The sequence below is a fragment of the Lagopus leucura genome, unplaced genomic scaffold, assembly GCF_019238085.1.
Source record: "Lagopus leucura isolate 7727_CA_CO unplaced genomic scaffold, USGS_WTPT01 Super-Scaffold_100002, whole genome shotgun sequence".
In the NCBI taxonomy this organism is placed as follows: domain Eukaryota; kingdom Metazoa; phylum Chordata; class Aves; order Galliformes; family Phasianidae; genus Lagopus; species Lagopus leucura.
The window spans coordinates 51,695,833-51,721,505 of NW_024962263.1; the positions used below are offsets into that span (position 1 = coordinate 51,695,833).

The window sequence follows — 25,673 nt, forward strand, 5'->3', positions numbered from 1 at the left end:
AATATAGGAACAAAATATCTATAATGAATGCAGATGGTAAATATTCTAGGTTTGCTCAAAAAAATTTCAGGGCTTATTCTGAAAATAAAAGAACATTTTTATTCTTCTCCTAATGTCAAGAATGGGTATGTTCCACACTTAATTCTCCTATTGGACACTTTTTAGTGAGATGGCTGGCAATGTTTATTTAGAGTGAATCAATCATCAATAGTGTAAATGCAAACTCCTTATGAGTCTTCAGTCTCAGATTAGGTTAGTAATAACATTTTAACTAGTGTATTTCTTATTGTTCTAAAGATAAAAATTACTTGATTATCAAATTATAATTGTCAAAACTAAATTTGTACACTTGATTCTGCACCTAGTTTAGGAGTATAGAGTAAGTTAATCTAATTTCAGATGCTCTTCCTGATCAATTTTCCATCTTTCTCTAAGGAAAAATATTTTGCTAAAGCCCAGCGACTTTGTGGAAGGTGATAAATTGACCTAAATAGCTTTTACTTAAATACTTCAGTATAAATCACAGCTTCTGCTCAGAAAGTAGGGAAAGTATGTGATGTTGTAGAATTTAGAAAATAATTCAGCATATATTCTCCTTTCATATTTTCTGAAAAAGAGGAATAAGCCATGAAGTTACTACAAAAATGTCCCTTTATTCATATGATTTTCATCATTATCCTACAGTAGATTTTCTTTTCTTTTTTTCCTCCCACACATAATTTGGAAGGAAGTGTCTCACATGTCTCCAAATCTTAATGTGTTTTTTTTTTTCTTCAACTGACTGAGATATTAATCTATTTTTTCATTCATTTTTATAGATTAAAAAAATCAACAGGAATTTCCCCGTAAACCAGCAGGTAAGAAAAATAAAATTTGGGTATTTTCAGTCATAATTCTAATTTCATCTGTACTTAATTCTGTTGTAGCTGTGCATTGTCTTAGGTTAAAAAGTTGTTGGTAAGTTTTCTTTATAGAGCACCTTGCTGCTTTTTTTTGTTTGTTTGTTTGTTTTCCTGACGTCAGTGTGATCAGTTTGGTATGTTCACATTAAATAAGATCATGCTTAATCTTTTCAAATTAAATGAATTTTAATGCATATATTCAAACTTAGTTTCTTCAGATTGCATGCCATCCATTTTCTTATAAAAGCAGGAAGGGAATTGCTATGCTTAACAGAATTATCCATTATTAATCAATGTTTGTCTAATATTTTTTAAATGTGAAAAGTCTCTTGTCTAAATGAAAGCATAAAAATGGATATAAATGGTTATGGGGCAGATCAGTAGGAAAATTTGGAACAAACTGCATTATCTGATTGTCTCCAAGTTCACCCTTTGACAGTATCATGATAGTGGAAGGCATGGCAATGCCTTGAAATGCCAGTAGAATTCCTTGAACAGAGGTGTTTTCTTGCTAGCAGAATGACTGCTCTTCTCTAAAGCTGAACATCGGGTATTTGGATCCTTGAGTCAAAGGGAAATGTTTAGATGGCTTGAAACTGAGAGACTGGATTTCTGTTCTGATCTTGTAGTTGCTAGAGATCAAAGGAGAATGGAGAATAATCACATCTCTGCATTAGGATCAACACATATTTAAGAAAATCATAAAAACAAAGCATGAACAAAAAAATTCAGAGTAAAGATGAGTACACTGTAAAGTGATCAGAGTGCCGTTTGGAGCATAATCCCATACCACAGTAATGCCTTTAGGCTATGATATAGCATATGAGCAGTTGAAAATGTGCCTGTTTGGTAGTGGGCTACTTATCTCAGAGTACAAGTCTAGTAAATAAGATGAAATAATTAAGTTTGCTTTTTTGTTGTGTGTCATAAATCATAATGGGGATTTCTTTTTAAGTAATGAAGTAGTGGGAAACAGAAAAATTAGGTTCATCAGGAGGAATAAATTGCCTTCATGTTGACCAAGAGAATTATGTACAGCACTGAGCTGCAGACTTGACTTCATGAAGATATATTTGAAGAATGAAAGTACTTTCACCTCACATTTCAGTCAAGATTATTTCTGAGTTACATGTCTCTGGTCCAACTTCATTAGTATGGAATTTTACTAAGTGTAATTCACATAGCAGGAATGGGCATTATTAGTTTCTTTGTTTCTTTCTTCTTCAGAAGGTCTGCAAATCAAAATAATAACAAGTATTTATACGCCTTGTATAAATAAAGTTAGAACAGATGAAACATAGTAAACAAACACATTTTTATTTGCACGTGTTTTTTAATTCTTTACAGTACAATTTTATATTACAATATTTAGATAATATAGATATGTTTGTTTCACTGTTGCTTCCTGTTGTTACCAAGAAGTCGTTTGCTACATTTAGCAATCAAAGTTAATTTTATTTAAGCATTTTGAGAACAATTTCTGTAATATCATCTGCTGGCAGTGACTAAGAAGTGCTCCTGTCTCAAAGGAGGGACAAAATACCTATTTAAGAAAACAACAACAACAAACACTTAACATTTCACTGTTACGATTTACTCTGAATTTGTGTCCATGTTTTTATTAACTTCAAAAAAGTAAGGACAGTAAAATTATAAACAACAGTTATAATGTCCCACCAGACTATTATTCATTCAGAGTTATTTGCTGGTTTTGAACTCCTGACATATAGAGCATTTTGTTTCTCTTCATTGGAATTCCAGTGTAAAGCAAAACTAACTTGCTTGGCTTGAGTAGCTTGCTATCCGCTGGATTGGCCTACAATTAATGTGTTCCCTTATCAGCATCAATCACTATCTTTGAAAAGAATTACTGTGAACCATTTCAAGGAAGTCAGCCAAAATGTCAAACTGAAAAGTAGGAGGCGGATCAGGAGATAAGGTCTCACTGTCCATCAAATACTGGAAAACATTTGTTGATCCACAGATATCTTGAAACTTTAGGGAATATTTATTTTAAAACAGACTCCTGTTTGGGTTTATTTTATGTAGTTTCCTTTTGTTTTTAAATTGTAAATAGAGGTAGGAAATAATACCCTATTTAACTTAAATTAGGAGAACTTACTGAGAAGAGTCACAAAAGAGTACGTAGACATACCATTAATTTCTGTCTTCTGATATGCAGCAGACATAAACAATGTGCAGGGAAGCAACAGGCCTTTTTCTTTGATAAATCATTATATGTTTACTAGAATATTAATTATCATCATGAATATCTTTATCATTGTGGCATTTATTTTAATAAAAAACAATTTTGTCTATGATTTTGAATAGCAATTTTTAACTTCTTTTAGGCAAGCACATAATGAACTTGAACTCTGAAACTGATCTGATTTGGATTTTATTTCATATTATTTCTTACAACATATTTTATTGAAATTAGTCCAAACTACAAGCACATTATCTTTCTTACTGTCCATCCTATGTATCTTCTTAGTAGGAAAGCAGTACCAGGACAAACTGCTGGATAAGATAGACATGGGAAAACCAGGGAACTGATTTTCCATTTACTGTGTTATAGCTATGTTCACAAATGCAATAAATTGCCTCTTGCTTCTGTACTACAAAGACAAAAGCCACGCCTGAAGGCTTAAATACAATCAAAGAATCTACACAAAATGATCTTATTCTGTAATAAGTACATGACCTTAGGAAATACCTACAATTAGTATAAATTGAACTGCTGTGTTCTTTTAGTTCTCAGATCTTTCTCATTACACCAACAAAAGTTTCAACATGTTCTCTCTTTCAAGATCTGAGCATTAACTCAACAAAGTATCCAAGTATCTTGGTTTAAATAGGCTATTTTCCATGGTTGCTGGAAATTCTATCTGCAGTCTCAGCGTAATGCTTAACTGTCATCATTAACTACCAAAAAATTACCAGCTTCAGAGGGAAATAAAATAATTTTGTTTTAATAAAATGATCTTTATAACATTGTTTTTAAAATTAATCTACTTTTGCTCTGTTAAACAAAGAAAGCAAAAATATTGTAGCACTTAAAGTGTCATACAAATAAGGCAGATATGCATATCTTCATATAACCCTTAGTTTTATTTTCTCAAGGTTACCAAACACTGTAGGCATCACTTTCAAAAGCAAAGAGCAAAAAGTAGTTTAACCCCATCTAAAAAGTATGTTTTATTTTCTAAGGAAGGATAAGTATCCTAATACTAGAAGTGCATTGGTATTGGATATATGATGTGTGTGATGTATTGGATTGGATGTGTATGATGATTTTTCCACATATATAACATACCAAAGGAGGGAGAATTCCTGCTCGTCTCTCACAGAGATTTTAAAAGATTTGCAGAATCATAGAATGGCCTGGGTTGAAAACGACCACAATGATCATCTAGTTTCAACCCCCCTGCTATATGCAGGGTCGCCAACCACTAGACCAGGCTTCCCAGAGCCAGAAAGAAGAGATTTCCCCTGAGAACAGCCAGCACTGTTGTTGGCTTAGGATTCCAGCTAATTGAAAAATCAGTGGCCATTTGGCTGGCCAGTTCAGATGGTTGCCTTTAAGACTGATAGCCGTTCAGAACTGCTTGATATCAGAAAAGGGAATGGTAGATGGGATAGTGTGACTTTGGCTTTACATTCAAATATTTTATTTTCAATCTCTTTTTTAAAGCTTAGTTCGACTTACATGCTGTGTCTTCACCGGTGGTATTCATAAGGCTTCATACTTGGAAGAATAGTTGAGTATTTGTTTCTAGGAGGCAATATTCATGTTAAATTAACAGGAATGGCTTTCAGATTTGGAACACTGAGTTCCTTGTGGACTGCAAAGACGAATTATTTCACATAGGGTGCTACCCCTAGATGTCTTGTATGCTCTGGGAGCCTCACAACACTAGCTGAGAACAGAAAGGTATCTCAGTGAACTGATGAAACTGAACTTAGAAACAAACATTAAAAGAACAGTTTTAGACAAACAATTAAAAAGAAATTTATATTTCTTTTACTAATGCAGCCCTTAGTGTACTCCAATTCAGACTACTGCCGCTGTTTTTCTTAGCCATGAAGATCGTTCTGCTCATTCTCACATGTCCCTCTTGGTTCTGTAATGTTAGTTCTTTTTTACTGCTTCAACAGGGACTTCAGCCCAATACATCTAAATTTTCCCTTACAAGGAGAGCATCCCAGTGTTTCTGTAAGAAAGAAGGCAGTGCTTCCTCTCACCAATGCAGCCCTGATGGAACGCTTTTTACATGGAACAGTGATTGGAATGTCTGGGCACAGCAGTGTATTTAAAACTCTCTTTACCCATGCTGTATCTCTATTACAATGAATTAAAAATTATTTCCCTCCATCTTTCATCAAGTACAACTTAAAAAAAAAAAAAAAAAAAGTATAATAGAGAAGAAAGTCCTTTAGTTGTACACTATTTCTCTTCTATCTACAGGTAGCATGAGTATTTTTGAAACATTTTTCTTGTCTGCACAGAAGATATTCTCATTGAGTAGTTTTGACTATCATTTTTAAGAGGAATCTTTCCCTCTAGAGTTTTCCTAAAATTAGATAAGAATTGGTAGCTGTCCTGGGCAAAGTTAACAGCTTATAATGAGATTCATGCAGCTCTAATATTTCATGATATTACTTTGGAACTTATAACAGCCTATTTCTTACTTAGATTCCTATGTCTCTCTTTTTTGAGTACTGTTTCCAGTTCCACAACTGTGTTTCATTCAGTCTTAAAATAACATAGTGGCATGAGTAACTGATCTCCTATTAACAGACAGAACTGGAGTATAACTGTGCATATCACATTCTGCAGTATTCAGTTTTCATGAGCTGTATTGCATTGCAGGCATATCGTGGAATCATAGAATGGCCTGGGTTGAAAAGGACCACAGTGATCATCTAGTCTCAACCTCCCTTCTATGTCCATGGTCACCAAGCACTAGACCAGGCTGCCCAGAGCCACATCCAGCCTGGCCTTGGATGCCTGCCGGGATGGGGCATCCACAACCTCCTTGGGCAGCCTGTTCCAGTTTGTCACCACCCTCTGTGTGAAAAACTTCCTCCTAATATCTAACTTAAACCTCCCCTGTCTTAGTTTAAAACCATTTCCCCTTGTCCTATTACTGTCCACCCTTGAAAACAGCCATTCCCCCTCTTGTTTATGCTCCCTTCAAGTATTGGAAGGCCACAATTAAATATTTACTTTCTCACTGAGATTCAGTTGAGTGTACCAGTTTTTCTTGTTTTAATATAATTTAATATATGCAGCTACATGTGGCAATGTCATATCATATCAGCTATATGTCACCTTATATTCTGGCTTAATAGGCTGCTGTTCCACTTGATTAAAGTAAGACTCTTAGAACAGTCTCTTTTAAAATTGCTTCTAAAAATTATACTCAGTGAGTTTGTTTAATAAAACCTCTTATGAAAGCTGTGTAAAGGTGAATGCATACAAATGGCATGGTAGCTGGCATGCCTGTCACCCAAGCCAGTGTCCTTTGCTGAAGATGTGTTGCATCTTTATTACACTTAGAAAGGTGAAAGGCATTTCGTAGGTCGGCTTATAGGACATCTGTTCTAGTGGTAACATCTGGTGGTAACACACTCCATATATTTTATTTATTTTAATAGTATCATAATAACATTTGAGATTGTATTCTATTCATATTTTTAAACTGGAATGATTAAATGCTGGAATTCTGCTGGAAGGTGACATTCCTTCAAAGAAACCATGTCATTATTCTAGTAGTTCCTTAAAGACAGTGTGTATGTTCACTCTTTTTGGTGTTTTGATTTTTTTTTTTTTTCCTGATTTGGCTTAATTTTTGAATTAGCTGTTTTACAATACACCACTACTATAATTCCTCAGAGTCACCATTCTGCATCTCTTGATTGACAGTTGCTGAACTTTTGGGTCTTGTGGTACATCTGCTGTAACACCATCTGTTGTCACTGTACAGTTTATTTTGAAGGGAAATCTCTAGAAAGAAAATTCTGTTGTTAAATGTTTATAGACACACACAGGGGAAGCTGAGTTCTTGCTGTTAAATTAAGCAGAAGAACACGATAGGGTGTAAATTATGCTCTGCTAATTCACCACATTGTATTGTCAGTCATCTATGGCACTTAGCATGGATTATTACTCCATAGCTTAAACCTACGACAGGCTTTTATTGATTATTAATATTGTATTGGACTTTCTGTAAAATAAAGTGAATACATTTATATTTATATATTTGTATAAAGGTATACTCTCTCTAGTTGACAGGAAGTAGTAACAGGGTAGTTTCTGTGTTGTTCCATTTGCTTCTGAGACACTTTCTGTTATTAAAACTGTGCTTCATTTGGCCAGTAAGGAATTTTTCTTTACATAGTAGTTCTAACTAGTGTTGAGCTTCAGGATATAGGCAAGCTTTAAAAAAGACATGAGCACCGTTGCAAGAGAGTTTTTAGATTTAGGAAACCTATATGTTGACCTTTGAGAGGAAAGCCAGATGGCTTCCCAGAGAAAGTGGATTACCTGATGAGCTAGACAATATTCATGTTTTGAGTCCCTTGATTAAGTTATTGGATAGCAGTGCTGGTATCGTGGGGCTGTGTCACCTATTGCTTAAGAGACAATGGAATTAATTTGGATGCCTGCTGGAAATTTAGATGACAGAAAGGAGTGATGAGATGAAGTTCTTATTTAAATCTCAAACTATAAGTCTCAAGCTGTGTATCAAATAATTTCTGCATATCCAGCAAATTCAATTTTGCTTCAAGTATAGATTTCTCCCTAATTTATTCCTACTTACTGATTTTTTTCTTGCCTTTTTTTTTTTTCTCCTTTTTTTCCTTGTATCAACTTATTAGCTCTTTTTTTTCTCTGCAATATTAATGTCACACCCTGGAAATACTTTGCAGTAAGGGTTATTTTTTCCTGATTGGATTTATAGACTATGTCCACATTAGATCTGAGTTCAAATTTTAGTTAATACAGGAAAGAAAGTACTGTGTTCTCAACTAATGGCCTACATAAAGCAGATGAATGAAGGAAGTCTTACTGCCTTGCTCTGTTGTAAACACTTGAAATCTTCTAACATAGACACACCCCACAACTGTAAGTTGTTAAGTAGAATCCTAAATTGTAAAGATAAAGAGGTATCATTTATTTACTAATTGTAAAAGAAAGATGATTAGTTATTGTACATATACTAATGGCATTTCAATGGCAGATTGACAGAGGACTGTGTGGAAATGGTGGATTAGCTACCCGTTTGCCTTTTGGGTTCTGGAGAATGGAGAACCATTCAGGAAGCTAAATGCTTGCAGAGCCTGGTCTAGCCTGACCTTGAATGTCCCCGAGGATGGGGCATCCATCACCTCTCTTGGCAACCTGTTCCAGTACCTCACCACCCATACTGTAAAAAACTTCTTCCTTATATCCAATCTAAATCTCCCAACTTTTAGTTTGGAATTACTTCTCCTGGTTCTATCACATCAGACCTTGCTCAAGAGTCAGTCCTATTTTTTTCTTTCTGCTCCTCTTTTTAGAACCTGAAAGTTTGCTCTCAGGTCACCTCAGAGCCTTCTCTTCTCCAGACTAAAGAGCCCCAGCTCTCTCAGCCTGTCCTTGTAGGAGAGGTGTTCCATCCCTTGCATCATTTGTGTGGCCCTTCTCTGGATGTTCTCTAACAAGTATGTTTCTTCTGTACTGAAGACACCACATCTGGACCTAGTAATCCAAGTGAGGTCTCGCAAGTGCAGAGTAGTGGGGCAGGATCACCTCCCTCTCCATACTGGCCACACTTCTTTTGATGCAGCCCAGGATATGGTTGGCTTTCTGAGCTATGAGAGTATACTGCTGGTTCATATCCAGCTTACCATCCACCAGTACAACTAAGTCCTTTTTGGCAGAGCAGTGCTCCATCCTTACATACCCCAGCTTGTATTGATAGTGGGGGTTCCCATGACCCAGGAGAAAGACCTTGCACTTTGATTTGTTGAACTTCATGAGGTTTACCTTGGCCCACTGCTCAAGCCTGTCTAGATCCCCCGTAAGGCATCTTGTCTCTCAGGTGTGTTGACCACACCCCACAGCTTGGCATCATTCACAGACTTGCTGAGGGTGCACCCCTTGATCCCACTGTTAAAGTCATTGACAAGATATTAAAGAGCAGTGGTCCCAGTACTGACCTCTGAGGGGCACCACTTGTCACAGATCTCTGTTTGAACTTTGGGCCACTGATAAGCACTCTCTGAGTATGATCTCGTAACCAGTTCCTCATCCATCAAACAGTCAATCCATCATATCCATATCTTTCAAATTTGGAGAAGAGAATGCTATGCACAACCATGTCATAGGCCTTAGTGATGTCCAGATAGATGACATCAGTGGCTCTCTTCCCTTATTCACTGATGCAGTCATGCCATCATAAAAAGCAACAAGATCAGTCAGGCATAACTTGATCTTGGTGAAGCCATGCTGGTTATCCCTTATCACCTCCCTGTCTTCCATGTGCCTTAGCAGAGCTTCCAGGAGGATCTGCTTCTGTTCTCTGGCACTGAAGTAAGACTAACAGGTCAGTAGTTTCCTGAGCCATCCTTTCTACCCTTCTTAAAAATGGGTGCTACATTTTCTTTTTTCCAGTCACCAAGGACTTCAGCTGACCACCAGGACTTCTCAAATGTCATCAAGAGTAGCTTGGCAACTACATCAGCCAATTCCCTCAGGACTCTGGGAGGCATCACATCAGGACTCATAGACTTACGTGTTACTTATTAGGGAGGGTATGCCTTCCTGGACTTTCCTTTTCCAGGTGATGTACTATAGAAGCCTTTCATATCCTTCTTTGTGCCCTTTGCCAAGTCCAGTTCCAATTGGATCTTGGCTTTCCTGACGCTATCCCTATACAGCCTTGCAGCATTCTTATACTCCTCCCAGGTTACCTGTCCCTGCTTCCACTGCTTGTGTATTTTCTTCTTGTACTACAGTTTGACCAGCAGGTCTCAGTTCAGCCATAATACCTTGCTCAGGAATTTATCCTCAGTACACTACAGGAGTCTCTTGGATTGCCTACAAATCACTGTTCTACTTTTTCAACAGATATCAGAGTGGTTGAAGACCTTCAACAGGATATGAGACTGCAGTCATGATGCCTCCCGTAGCTGGAGGAAGAAGGCTTCATGAACAGGTTTAACTTGATATGTGGCCTGTAGTAGACCCCAGCCACAAGGATTCCTTTGTTGTCCTGGTCTCTAACTCTCACCTGTAGGCTTTTGACTCCCCCGTGGTCACTCTTCAGGGATAGATCTTCACACCATATTCCTTTCTTGATGTAGAGTGCAAAGCTTCCTAACCTCCTTCCTCACATATCCCTTCTGAAAGGCTTGTAGCCATCAGTAGCCACATTCCAGTCATGAGAATCATCCCAGCAGGTATTGTTCATGGCAGCTACACAGTGGCTTCCAACTGCTCCTGTAAATCTTCAAGGAACTGGCTGATGTGATTGGCAAGCTACTCTCCATTGTATTTGAGAAGTCATTGCTGTCTGGTGAAGTCCCTTGTGACTGGAAAAAGGAGAACATCACTTCCATTTTTAAGAAAGTGAGAAAGGAAGACCTGGTCAACTACAGGCTGGTGAACCTCACATCTATGCCTGAACGCATTCAAGGCCAGCTTGGATGCGGCCTTGAGTAGTGTCATCTAGTGAGCTGCAACTCTGACCACAGTCACGGGTTGGAACTAGGTGATCTTCAAGGTCCCTTCCAATGTAAGCTACTGTATAGATTTATTATTCTGTAAGATCCAACCAGCTGGGGTGTAGAGCTGCTTCAGGCTGTTCCCAGGGAGAAGCCTGAAAGATTCTTTGAGTGTTTGGGGTCTGAGTCAAAGCTTCATTCATGTGAGTTTTCATAAATTTGTTCAATCTTATAAGACTCTTACAAGAGAAGAACTGAATTGGAATTCCCGCTTTGACTAAATAGATAGATAAATAAATAATTGCATATGCTTTGTAAAATATGTTTATGCCCATTTTTTTGTAATGGTCATAGCTTAAAAGTATTTTGCCAAGTAGACAGCTTGATTTACTACTTTCCAGATTAAGGACTTTTTACCAGATCATTTGCCTTACCTCATACGCTCCTTTCAGATTTAGTTTTGACCTCTTTCTGATCTCACAGTTCCTGCATGTCTTTCTGCATAATGTCATAGCTTCAGCAGGAGCAGTGTACCTCAGTTAGGTGATGAAAGATACAAATTTGATGCATTCACTTTCTGAGTGCTATAATTAGTAGGTTGCCATAAAAAGGGCATGCCCTTTAGCTGCTACTTTTTGCAATTTTTTTTTTTTTTTTTAATAAACATGTTCCTGTCTGTATGTATCTAGGACTCTTCTGAATCAGACATCCCCCTAGCAGATTTATGCAGGGGAATTGTTACTTCCTTGTTTGTCATAAAGCTTTAACATTGGATGAATTTTTGCAGTTAAGTTATACTTAGAAGCATAACAGTGTACGTAGGGTGAAGTCAGACAGTAAGAAAGCACTCAATTTAAAAAGCAGCTTGAAGGGATTTGATTGATATTGTTGCATCGGTTTATCTCTGTATTATGTTTATATGCATTACAGATATCTATAAATCCTGCTTTAAGCCTCTAAAAATATTTAGATTTATATTTGACCACTGAAGGCATTGGTTTTAAACAAGTTAGTGAAAGGGATTCCTTAAATTTATAAAATTAATTGAAGACTGCTTTCATTTTTATTTTCATTTATTTATTTATTTATTTTGTGATTGAGAATTTATGACTGGCAACATAAGTAGCAATTACTAAATCTAGAAAGGATCATTTTTAATTCTAGAATAGATTTTTATCTAGAATAGATAGAATATATAAATAAATAGAATATTTGCATCATTTTCTTGCATTTTGAACCAGACTTCTAGCCACTATGCAAATGGTTCATGAAAGCAGGAAGACAAAAAGTATCTTCCAACTACTTTGTTTAGAAACAGATGCCTTCAATAATCAGTACGTTCTGTACCTCTCTACTGTCTTAAAATGTCCTGAAAAGTGGTAGCAAATACAGAAACAGTGAAAGAAGTCAAATCATTGTATTGACAAAAGGCACCTTTCCTTTAAAGTTATAGTTAGAAATACTAGGTATGGGAAAAACAGTTTTCTTTAACCCTAACTTGGGACTTAATATGGACTTAATACCTCTGGTTATCAGATACAAATTTGTTCCATCTGGCCATTTTGGAATTTTTGTTGAAAGCTTAGGGCTTGAATTAAAAACACTGCAATAATTTATTGAAATATTTTTTCCTATTGCCTGAAGTCAATTTACATTTTCCCAAGAATTACATTCATTTTGTAGATCAGAATGGAGGTGTTCAGTAAACCAATACAGACATTACTCCTTAGGGAATCGTATCATCTGAATAAACTAATTGGAATCAATGAAGCATATGCTTCAACTGTTGATCTCATGTTGAAGAAGCACATGGAACTCAAAAAGCTTAAAGAAAATATTTCTAATTAAAGTGTATATCAAGAGGAGAGGTGAATACATATTTCATTGTTTTTCACTCACCTATTTTATATCTATAATAATGATATGCTTTTCCTCTCATATCATACCCTGGGAAAGTAAAATTATTTAATTTCCTGAACTTCTAAGAATAGTGGACAATAGAATTCTGAGGAGCATAGACAGTTATTGATCTTTCCCTTTCACTACAATAATGTTTCATGTTACCAGCTATAAGGTTGCCACTTGAATTTTATAAAATAGTTGATGCGTAGAATTGTGCAAAATAATCAACCATTTATGGATTACATGCAAATGAAATAAAAGAACTGAGAAAGATTAATCACTGAAGATGTGGGAAAGACAACTGGCAAAAAAGCTGAATAGACAATGTAAAATATTGTTAATTTGGAATGAAGAAGTATCCATTATAAAATCATGATTTAAGAACGCTTTTTGTATTCTTTTAAACAATTGCATTACCTGGTAAGAAGACAATATTTGATGAGAATGCATAGCTGTTATGTGTTTAGCCTGTAAAAGAACTTTTGATTTCAATTTTAAAATTTTCAGAAACAAAACTTCCTAAGTCCATCTTATCTTATGACACAGCGAACAGCAACTTAATAGCAGTAAATATGCTCTTCTCAGAAGCTAATGACAAAAACATTTATTTATTTGTTATAAATAATTTTTCTTGTTGGAATTTCTCTAAGAGATGCGAAGTTTAGAACCAAAAATGTGCATCTTTACTTACATAGAATCATAAGGAAAATTGTGCATGTCTGAAGCAGCAGATAGGTAATGTTGAATCTGGGAACTTTCAGACAAATTCCAGACAGGCATCTAGCTTCTCTCAAGTCTCTGGCTGATGGCTCTGGTGGCATATAAGTGGCTGAGTGGTCCATATGCACTTTATCCAACTGATATTCCCAGAGTACTTCTGAAGTCCAGCAGAATCAGAATAGTGTGATACTCAATTTCTAGCTGCTTTATTTCAAGTATACATTGAGAAGTCATGCTGCTTTCCATAACTTTTTAACAACCCAGTGTTTGTGGTACTTGCTTCATAGCCGCACTAGTCACTCATTATTCCAATTTATCATTCCTACAAGCCTGCCCTAATGCCAATAGATTAGATAGTATGGCAGCCTCTCTTATGTCTCCTGCTCAAGCTGGTCTGCAATTCAAAAACTATCCAAGGCAATGGGAGAGGACATCATGCAAAAAAGGGTCTGAACCCCTGAAAGTATGCAGAAAGATCCTGAAATAGAAGTGAGCTCTGTGAGAGGAAAAACTTTTGGCTAAGTGTTATTTACAGGTCTACATCTAAAAATTGTTTGATAGTTCCTGTCGGTAACTTTACACTTTTCACAGGGCTTGACATTTTTCATAAAGATCTCTTCTGCGGCCACAAAAATGGCTGCCTTGGCTGATTTTTTACATTATCCTCCTAGGGGCGAAGAGACTGTCTGTCACACTGCAGAGCTCTCTGTGGATACAGAGCCTCTGAGTCTGTCACTGAAGTTGGAGCTTCATGTAGGATCAACACAGCTATCTTAATTTTGGAAAAGATAAAACCTTTATGGGATTTATTCTTCCATGTTATTCATAATGGTGGAATGCTTCTCATTGACAGAATGGAATTAAGAGAGTAGTGATATTGCAAAATGATTGTTAGTCAACACTCCTTAAAGGACTGACTTTTTCAAAACTCAACATTCATGGAAATACTGAGATATGTCAGAGATAAAGTAACATATTGACAGGTATCAATATATCGTAGAAAAATAATTAAGTGCAATGTGAGTTCAATAAGTGTTGTGAACTTTATTACTAATTCCCTGCCAGAGGCCACGGGCGTATAACCTGTGAATAATTCTTCAGGTTCACTTTAAAAGTAAGGCAAATGAAAATAAGCTTTATTCTAACACAGCAAAACCAGGTTTAAGAACCAAATCAATGATAAAAATTAAGGTATAGATAGAAGCATGAAAACAGTAGCATGTAGAATCTATTGAATATCATGTTCTTCATCTAATCATCTCTAAGGTTTTCTCAATTCCAGGAGAAGGGATTTTAAAAGTAGTTTCCCTCTATCTTGCTGTCTCAGAATGATGCTGTGTTGTGGTTCTCTTTCTCAATCTAGCCATACTTGGATTCATTGTTTGCAAGTTAATATTTGAAGTAGTTGCACATTGTTCTCACTTCTCTTACTTTCTGAGTAATTAATTTAGGAAGACTTTTATATAAGAGAGTATAAGAATGTAGGTTATATATATTAGTACGCAGTATCCTGTTTACCATGGAAGTACCATGACATTGTTAAAAAAAAAGTCATGCTGAAGTTGGATGCTAAGAGTAGTAAACTGTGACTGCTCTGAAACAGATCCCAAGACACATATGACTGTTTTGATACTAAGGATTCTGAATCATAGACAGATTTATGTTGGATGACTTATTGTAGGTTACTTGGTCAAAACCCTGTTCCAGGAAGGGTCAGCATAAGTCATGTTGGTCAGGACTTTGCCCAGTCAAGTTCTGGATATTCTTACAAATGAAGAGTTCATAACATCACACACAGGGGGAAATAATTCAAACTTTTCTATATTTTTTAACTACTAAAAGACATCCAGGATGCTTTGATACACATTTTCTTTGCTATAATGCTACAAGGTAGACATATTTAATAAATGCATAGACTTAGCAAGATGTATACTGTGCCTTTCATTTGCGGAATATTTATTTATCTTTATAAAAAAAAAAAAAAAAAGGACTTTTTTTAAACTAATAACAATTTCCTATAAGGAATTTTGAAATTATCATACAGGAAAAAGTATACTAAAACAGCTGTATGAGTATAAATATGAGACTTCCATGATAGGAAGCTGTCAGTGCATCTGCTCTAATCTTTGAATGGCCTCACATTAAAAATAGCATAAATTTTACACTTTGTTTCTAAGAAATTTTATTTTATCTTATTTATACTATTTTTATTTTACCATCCTTCCTAAAATATGGTAAAGACTATGTTAAAACTCTGGAGATGTAGCTAATTAAGAAATTTAAGCAGTATTTTGAATAGATAAGAAATACAGTAATTAGCAGTTTACTTTCTTCTTGCCTGGAATATCTATGTGAGGTAACGAATGACTGGGAGATTATGAATTTTTGATTGAAGAGAGCATGCTGTTTCATTTTTCGTAGAAATACAGCTTCTTTCAACTGAACATGATTCAGCTCACAAACAGTAATAACTTACTGAATCTTTATTAGTAAGCCAGCAGCCACTAAATTAACTGGTTTGTGTCACCATTTGATTTTGAAGAATGAGCTGCTGCAGTTAAGTTAGAAACTGCCAGGACTGGGGAAATAAATAATTAAATAAATAAACTGGAATCTTATCACAAATAAAATGTATTGTTTTCTTACTATTTTCTTACTATATTTATTTTCTTACTATTGTTGATAGTGGTCAGCAGTTTATACAGAAACATTTCTGTGATTAAAAAAATTACCCTCATTTTTAAATGTGTAAAGTGGGCATTCTGTGCACTATTTCTGGTTCCATATACATCCTGTATCCACAGTAATAAGCATTTCTTTTTAGATAGAATCTTATTAAATTCAGCTTTTCAAGTCAAATTTCATATTCATCCAAAATGTTAGTGTGTATATATATGTATATACGAGCCATTAGTTTGAAATGTTCTGATCCCTTTCCAAATGAATAGTTTTTTTGAAGTTATTAATAGTCAAAACTTTTTTAGAAGTCAGAATGTTTATTAGTAACATAAATGCTTTAACCAAGTGGCCTCAATTTTATTCCACAAGGGAAAACATTTCAACAGTTTCTCACCTCAATTATGTAAAAACTACCACACTTTAGCATCACGTGTTCAGTTTATTTAGATAAACTGAGGCCATTGTAGGAGGATGCAGTTAAAATAGTAATCAAGTCTTTGTACTTTTTTTCCATTTTCCAGAATCTACCCAATGTCATTTTAATCCACACATGTGAATACACTCGTGGATTTAAACAACTATGTAACTGTTGCTAATTACAGTCATACAGCTTTTGTTTAAGAGTTCTGTTGGGTGTCTAAGAGTACTCATCTAGCCTGAAAGAGAAATGTGTTTTGTTAATAAAACCTTAGTGTATCAGGTTGTCTGAAAAATCAATCAAATTTCTCCTTGTGATCTATGGAGGCAAGGGAGCAATGCCAACAGGAGCAATTGCTTTAAATTTCATGGCTGCTTTAGTATTAAGGCAATCAAACGTGAAATATCAGTGCATCTGCACATCATGCGTGACTATGCCCCGTTATTTTGATGTAGGAGAAATAGAAACTTAGATTAAGTGAGGAATGTGAAAAAGAAAACAACCTAAATAAACATAGATCACACACTGAAAAAGTGATATGAAATCTCATCAGACAAGATTACATCTTACTATATCCAATTCTAATGAAACAAATCAAAGATGGCACAGAATTAATTAATTAAAAAGTAAAGTTGTCTTAATGCCTAGAAATCAGAGATCATTCATTCTTTTTTCATTACAGAGGAAAAATATACTTCTCTAAGTAATAGTACACTTATATTAATTTCACTCCCATGTGTAGCTTCTGTCAGTCAATAAGCTGCACAGATTCCTATCAAGTCAGAGGAATGGAGCTACCTATCTTCATTGCACTGAATAACATACAAAACAGGAGAAATTAGGAGAATATGAGTAACCGTTGAACTGAAATAATTTAAAGCTTCTCTCACTGTACCTATTGGACTGTATTCTTGAGTATTTTTCATTCAGGAATGAAAGGGATTTTAGAGAGCATGGTTTTTCAATTATTGCATGACAATATAGTGTTGAGTACTGCTTAATTCTTGAGTATTGAGGTATGGCTATATCTTTTCTTTGAACATTATAAACTTCTTTGATCAACAAATCAGAGGTAGTTGAAGAAATATTTATAAACGTGCCATGTGATCTGAAGTAAAAAAAAACGCAACTAACCTTTAAAAACTTTGCAGCATTCCTTTCTAAATCCTTACTCTGAGATTGAAATGTTATTTGAATTAAATAGTATAGGGTTTTTTTCAGTTATGCAGTTATCTGGAAATGTTTATAACTAATTTCTGAATATATGCAAGTACAAAATATGCTCCAGAATGTATTTATTTTTTCCATATTGCATTAAGTTCCCATGTATTCATCTATCTGTTGGTCTTGTATCTGAATACTTCTTGATTTTGTATTTTTGCCTACTGGCTCTCTATACTTCACTTGCATCATATTTTTCTGATGTGATTTGTCTGCAAATATTTAGAATTCCTTTAGAGAACTTTTAATGAGATAATAAAAAAAACATAGACACCTGTTAGGTATGTGGCTTAGCTCTTTTGTTGTTGCTAGGGCAATAAAGGCATTTTCTCTTATATTTTGATTGTTGTAACAGGCTTGCTTTACGCATTCATGTGATTATAAGTAAACTGCCAGTGTATCACATTGTGTCAGTGGTTCAAGGTTTGTAGTTCTGTAAGATTTGACAGACATCAGCTTTCTTGCATGAAGTATTTGCAATTGATTTGAAGAAATTGCCTGAGGAATTTGTCAACACTATTGATTTTTTTTGTCAGATAGTCTACATGGGCTGGACGGAAGAACGGGAACAAGACTCCCTTCAGGATCGAATGTATACACCAAAGTTTTTAGCACTGAGGGGATCTTCTCTGTATAAATTTATGGCACCTCCAGTAAGTATATTTCTCATGCTGTGTGGACATAAATGTTATTAAATAAAATGATTTCATGTAATATGTACCAGGCTTTTACACTGAGCGCTCATTTTGTTAACAGCATTGTAACTCAGAGCACTGAAAAGTTCCAGAGAAATGTATTATAAATGTAACAGAAAATAACTGTTCATCAGATTACTGTGCAGCTAACAAATACTTCTTTCCCCTCGGTCACCTGAACACTTAGAACAATACAGGAGAGAGCTATTTGTATTAAAAGGGGGCTTTTCATTTCCCTTTGGCAAGCAAAACAAGCCAGAAGCAAGTTGGTTACATTTAAACTGAACTGTCATTCTGAATGCAAACTGCTGAGATTTTGGGTAATACCAAAGCTTTTTGCAGGCTGTGGAAATGGCACAGCTTGTAGAGCAATATCTCTGTCTTTAATTTTTACCCTGAATATAACTTCTGTGTAGTTTGAGAGCACCAAAAGGAAAGTAGGGAAGCAAATGAGGCAGTTCAGGTTGAATATTAATTGGAATCTGACTGACAGGAAAGGGCAAAATTTCAGCTACTGTCTCCAAATCAGCAGTTTAATTTCATGGCTTTATGGTACATCTAAGCTGCAGGAAACACACATATCATCTAGCTAAGTTTTAAGCCAGTAGCTAAGGAGTTGGCAGCAGACCCATACAGGCAGTACTAAGAGTTAGCAGTTATCCTGATTTGGGCTGTAGATCCTTCCTGTTGGAGGTAGTTCAAATTTAGATGGCAAGTGTCCATGCCATTCTTCATTCACAATTCTATCTTCCTCCTAGATACAATGCTGAATGCTCCTGTTCTGTTCAAAAGAAAAAGATTATTCTTTTGTAAGCAGCGTGGAAGAAACTACAAATTTCTTTACCAAGAGTTTGTTATATTATTACTATTTATATACAATATCATTTTTACTATTAGTTTCCAGAAGTAATATGTTGTTTGTGGGTAAATGACTACGGGAAGAACCTATTTATAGTAGGAATGTGAACCACAGTGCTGTGAGCTAGGACAGTTCTGTCAAGCTGCTGTTTTATGAGACAAGGCTGATTTCAAAGTCTTTATTAGGGCCTTGTTTCAGATAAGCTGTGGGCAAAACAGAATTTAATTATTAAAAATATAACAGATTCTGGTTCTTATTCTAAAATAGGAGGACAGTTGAAACAAAAAGAAAACAATTTCTTTCCATTGAGTAGGAGGGCAGAATAATGATAAACAAACTCTTTAAAAGACAAACTGGGGAAGAGTTTCTGTAGAGGTGCTTAAAACCATTTGTATAATACTTGTACATTTAAATGCCCAGAAAGATTTTCGTCTTCTCAAAGACTGCAGAAGGCTTTTTAGAAGGACATTCTCTATGCAAACTTTTACACATACAATTGTTTGCTGTTCTGTGGGCATGTATATTCATCTCTTCCAGGAATTAAAAAAGATTAAGAATAAACTTTCAAGGCTACAATTTTGGAGCTTCTAATTATGTAACATGTAAATGTTGTTATAGGAAGAAAAACAATTTTAATTATATTTGTATTATAAGCTTCTTGGATTAAGCTGTTTCTGAACAGATCTGCCAACATTTTAACCAGAAAATTAAAAGAAACTATTGTCCTGTTAACTCCTGAGGGAGGCATGTGTTTAAACAGTGTACCTCAGCTGCCTCCCCCTGCTATATTTTTTTATCTATTTGATCAATAGCACTTCGCCTCTCTGTGCTCAGGTGCATGATCAGTTCTAACATATCTTATTTGCATCTTAAAACTTAATTACCTTTCAAAGATTTCTTGGCACACTGGTGATCAGGACAGGCAATTTCTAAAGATGCTGTGAGAAATTTTATGAAGAAGGGGGAGCTCTCGTGTTTTCCCCAAAGCATGGAGCCTGTAATGATCTTCTAAATGAAACTTCAAGTAGCTGTGGCCTTCAGCAGGAGTAGAGGTTACTTTTCCTGATGGGGCAGGACAAAATGATACTTCTCTGGCTGGTGCTTTGTGTTCAGTGGAACTGTAGCAAAACTCAACTCCCCATTCCTCTGTTCCTTGTGAGAGATCATTTCATTTTCTGTCTGAATTAGAAACAGATTAGTTGTTTTGGTGTGGGTTTTTTTGGTTTGGTTTTTTGTTTTTGTGTGTTACATTTGTTTTTTTGTTGTTGGTGGTTTGTTTTTGACAAAAACGTTTTGCATTTTTTTGTCACATCTCGGAATAGTTTCTCAAAATTCATTGACAAAGATTGTATCTTTCCAATATTTCTTCACTTCCTCATTTTATATGAAGCATTATTTATTGATCCATAGTATTTAGTCTCTTTCTTCCTTCTAAATCTGATTTAATACCCGTACTTCAATAAGATGGTAAAAAACTGAGTTGGAGGATGACAGCAAATAAATAAAATTCCATTTTGAAATTTTAATTCTTGAAGATATGAACTATGAACTATATATATATGCATATGAGTATATGAACTATGAAGATTTTTCTTGAAAGTGTTTCAATTTTAATAGTCTGTATCCCTAAAAATTAGTTAAGTATAGAATTTTAGCATACGATACCAAAATCACTTTGAAAAAGAAAGTAATATGTCACAGCATCCAAGCCCATACGTGCTTCTTAGCAATATTGGGTCTATTCATAGTTTTCTCTTTATATAAAAAATAAGTTGGTCTTATGTATTATCTTCCTTTTATGCTGTGGCTGTAATTTGATGATATTTTTCAAAGAGTTTTATATTCTTAAGTTTTGAAAAGCGGACTATACTACTTCTTCGGCTCTTTTGTCTTGCCTAGCTGTGTAATAACCATGATCCTTTGAAGCTGAGGCACTGCAGTAATTCTTGTAGGCCTCAGTTTTTCTTTTCTCTTTTTTTTTTTTTTTTTTTTTTTTTGATTGTTTGTTTTGTATTCCGTCTTTTGAGACTGTGACTAATTCTCCTCTTTCCTTCTTGCAGCTTCCTAAAAAAGTTATTTATAGGCTTTTTTAAAAATAATTGCTTAAAATAAATACTGTTAAAAGCAGTTGCAAAAATTGTGAGATAATGTGAAGAAACAGACTTATTCAAATCTCACTCTGTTCGAATTTAAGAGCAGATTCACACTGGTAAGAAAAAAAAGTGTATATTTACCTTTGTTTTCTCTTGTTAGTTTTTGCACCTACATTGCAAGTCACATGTGATAAGTGTCTAGGATACTGCAAGGTTGGAAACTTCAGTTTTAGGACCTCTGCAAACAATGTATGTATAACAAGAAATTCTGTTATAAGAACAGAAACATGGAGAAACATGTTAGGGTTCTGTGAGAACATTTAAAGGGCTGTATCATTTTGCAATCTCAATGCAACCCCCACCAGCATGGATAGGAGACTCCCAGGGGAAACCTGTTCATTCAACATAGATTAGCCTGCATGAAAAGCTATTGAAAGTACAAGGAGACAGACGCCTTTTCAGCGCTGATCCATGGTAGTTTGTGCTCTGAGGTAGTGCTTGCCCTTTCTGTGTACATTATACTGGATGTAAAAGGTAGAAAGTTTTAGGGATTGATTTTTATTTTATTTTTTTAATAAACTGAACTACTGAAATGAAGAATAATAACTTGGTTTCTTTTCCTGTTTTTTCTTTTTTCTATTTTTTTCTTCCAAGGTCACAACCTGGGATTGGACACGAGCTGAGAAAACATTTTCAGTCTATGAGATAATGTGCAAAATTTTCAAGGTATGATGAAAAAGTATAAAATAAATTACCATTTTGTCAGAGCAGTCAAGAAGCCAGAGGATTACACTGGAACTAGAAATTCCTTGTGACTGCGTTGCAGAAAGACATCAGATCTTGTCCCTATGAATCAATATTATAAGTCCTGAAATCATTATATACTGATTAATTAGATAAATTTAGAAGAATTGATTGAACTGATTTTTAACTCGGAAACTGTTTTATTTCTCCATCATGTAGTATGTGTTTTTTACTAAAAAAGAGTTTTATGGCTTTGCTTTACTTGCACATTCAATCATTAGAACATTTCTTTTTCTAATTGAGGAGTTAAAAGAAATACAGATCAGTTCTATTACTTTCTAATGTGTTGAAGCAACTCACAGTTGCAATGTAAGATCACAGAATCATAGAATCACTCAGGTTGGAAAAGACCTTAAAGATCATCGAGTCCGACCACAACATAACCATACTACCCTAACTCTAACAGCCCTCTGCTAAATCTAAGATTGCACTAAGGCAGACAGCAAAGTCATTAAAATATGGAATACCATTCTAAAAATGTTTGTGCTTTTTCTAATTGTTTCAGTTTACTTTAACTATAGGAAATGGGAGAGCTAATTAAATGTTCTGAAAGCTAAATCGTTAAGTAGCAAATTGAATAGATCCATTTCAGTGCATTGTATTTATTTTTTTTTTCTGATTTTGTTCAGAATTAAAGCATACTCTCTTTTTAAAACATTGAAAAACAATCTTCCAGATATTCAGTATTTCTAAATCTAAAACATGAGGGAGAGAGAAGGAAAAAAGAGACGAAAAATTCTCTTTCCATTCATCTGAAGTGCTTTGCCATGTTGTTTTTACTAGGTTAAATTTTTGTTTTTTTTTGTGTGAGGATTTGGATTTTACTTTTCATCCAGGCAGAGTCTAATATCAAGAGGTATGAAAAAAATATTTTAAAGAAGTGTGTCCCTTTGGGAAGACCTTGTACTGACATACATGTACATTTTCTAGTTTTTGTAGGTCACGTAGGTGAACTCTATTCCTTTAGGAGGTAGATTACAGATGGAACAACTCAGTAAAATATGGAAGCTTTTTACATCAGAGACTTCAAAAATAAGAAACCACATTTTTAATCTGAGTAAAAAACCACTGTTAGCAAACAGAAATAGAAAAGGCAAAGGTGTTCTTATACAACTAGTTTGGACAGAGGATGACTGTGGTTAACTACCAAGTGTGTGCAAACATTGACTCAAGTAGGAATAAAATTAACAGAAGCAGCTGTTCACTCTGTGAAAGCATTGCACTCAGGAGTAATATGAACCACTGTGCTTACAACACAGTTACTTTTAGTGACTAATGAAATATGTTGTTAGTGGCATATGCTTTTTTTATTTTAATGGTAGTCTGTTTACTTCAGGACTTCAGTATGGAAAACAATAAGCCCCTAGCACCTTCTCTTAAGATTTAAGCCTGTAGGAACAAGGACAACTCCTTGTAACTTTATCCAAAGATTTTACTGTTCTCTTTGCACCTATGATGTGTACTTTTTTCTAATTCAGAAGTCTTTCTTCTATTCCTTCTTTCTACTGTCTTACTTTGTTGATACTCTTCTAATTCACTCATTTTTAGCCATTTTTTCTTTTTTCCTCTTGTTCTTTATCCCATTTGTGTGTACTAATGTAAGGATTTATTTATTTATTTATTTATTTTTCACCTGTGTAGCAGAAATTTGTTACATGAAAGTAGGGCTTGCCCAGTCAGCCAGAATACAGGCCATCAAACTGTAAAAACTGAACCAGGAACTTCCTGGTGCAGGAAAGATTGCAAAGATGCTGTTCTTTCTTATCATTTAGTTCTTCAGACTGTCTGTAGATCCTCCATTCTCAGTCTGTTTTAACATAGGATTATCCAGCATAGAGATAATTGCTGGTTAAGTGATCTAAAAATATTACTGATGTGTTTACCTCATTATTCATATTCAGTTATTATTTTATGGTCTGCAAGCATGATCACATTCATAAAATAATGAAGTGTTTTAAACAGGTTTGTTTTTTTTTGTTTTTTTTTTACTGTTGAAAAAATCACTGCAATGAAATTACAGCTTCCAACATCAGCATGTTAACATTCATCATCTTCTAGCTTTCTGCAGCAGATTATATCGGACTTATCCATTGTTTCACTAAATATTCAAGCAAGTAAAACCAGGAAAAAAAACAGCTTCCCATTACTATTACTACACTGAACCTCTGTAATGACTTAAGTCTTCGTTCAGCTTTTCTGCCAGCATCAAAAAGTGTCCAGGTGCATTTGTACAAGACAGATTTTCTGCATGGATATTACCCAAGCAGAGGCAACTTTAAAAAATTTAGATTGTTACTTTGTGATCACTTCCAAACTTCTTCCCTTCTACCGTACCTCACATTCTACTTTTATTATAAATTCATTTCCTTGGAGAATAATAATATAATAATTTTAATATAATAATAAATTAATAATAATATAATAATGGAGAATAATGCTAAAATTGAAGCCTAAATTCACAGATATTGATATATAGCATGATAACTTCAGAAGCCCGATTAAAAATGTGGAGAAAAGAAACCTGGGCTCTTCTAGTGCAGTTTTCCCTTTTTTACATTTACTGTTCTTCCATAGGAGCTACTGAGTTCATGTCATTCTTTTCGGAAATATTGGGAAGATAGCATTGTTCTGTGCTTCTCCTTCAATAGAGATAATTGTATGTCACTGGGCAGAGATAAATCCAGGAAGATACTCATTCAATTTGCAGTGGAATGTTATCACTCAGTGTGTCTTCAATGGGTTTAGTTCCATCTTCTTTGTTTAAGTTCAAATTGTTCAGGCTACTCATTTACTTGGAATAAATATCACAGAACATTCCCAATTTGAGGGATACAATCAAAAGACTATTAAGAATATTATTCTTAACTATTCTTGCATGATCACCATGGATTTTGTACCAAATACCCCACCTAGCACTCACCCACGCAGTTCCTAGTCTACTAGTTTAGACTTCTCATGGGTGAAGAAATGTTTTCTAATGAGCAGTTTTCATATGAATGTCCTTGTTGTGGTTTAACCTGGCAGAGAGCTTAGCACCATACAGCCTTTCACTCATTGCTCACCCCTCCCAGTGGAAAGTGGGGAGAGAATCTGAAAAAAGTAGATGAGATAAAAACTATTTGCTAAGATGGAAGAGGAGAGAAATAGGAGTAATGATAATTCTACGTGTATATATATATATAGTACATATATTTATACATACATTTACAAATTAATTGATTTACAATGTAATTTCTCACCACCTGCCAACTGATGCCAGTGCTCAAGATTTTCAACATATGAATATGGTGTGGCCCTTGTCAGTTCACTATAGTGTCAACAAGCAGTCCCATATGTACTTAATATATTAGTACAGATACAGCTTCTGTAGCTAGTATTCAATTTAAATAGAAGGACTTGAAAATGGTCTTTGCTAACCTTCATATGAATTTGCCATGGAATGAGAGGTAATGTTTTAGAATTAATGTTTCCACGGCATATTTCCTTCTGTATTGACCAGGCTGCTGAGCTTACTTAGAAGGTAAAAGATATATTGTTTGCATGAAAGACTGAGTGTGTTGGCTTGGCCAGAACTGCTGCAACGTCTTTATATAGCCAGAAGGTAAGCAAGTCTTGGGTTATGTCTTCTTTGTGAAAGTGAATTAGTAACTGTCACTGTAGCGCTTA

General features: G+C 35.0%; 1 protein-coding gene across 2 annotated transcripts in view; it reads left to right on the forward strand.

Annotated features, from left to right (window-relative positions):
* SNTG1 (syntrophin gamma 1) overlaps positions 1 to 25,673 on the forward strand; it is a 326,387-nt gene that overhangs the window by 261,467 nt on the left and 39,247 nt on the right. For both annotated transcript variants that reach the window (XM_042869538.1, XM_042869539.1), the window contains exons 13-15: positions 819 to 857; positions 18,093 to 18,209; positions 21,858 to 21,929. In XM_042869538.1, coding sequence (XP_042725472.1) covers positions 819 to 857; positions 18,093 to 18,209; positions 21,858 to 21,929 — 228 coding nt within the window. The remainder of the gene's footprint in view (positions 1 to 818; positions 858 to 18,092; positions 18,210 to 21,857; positions 21,930 to 25,673) is intronic.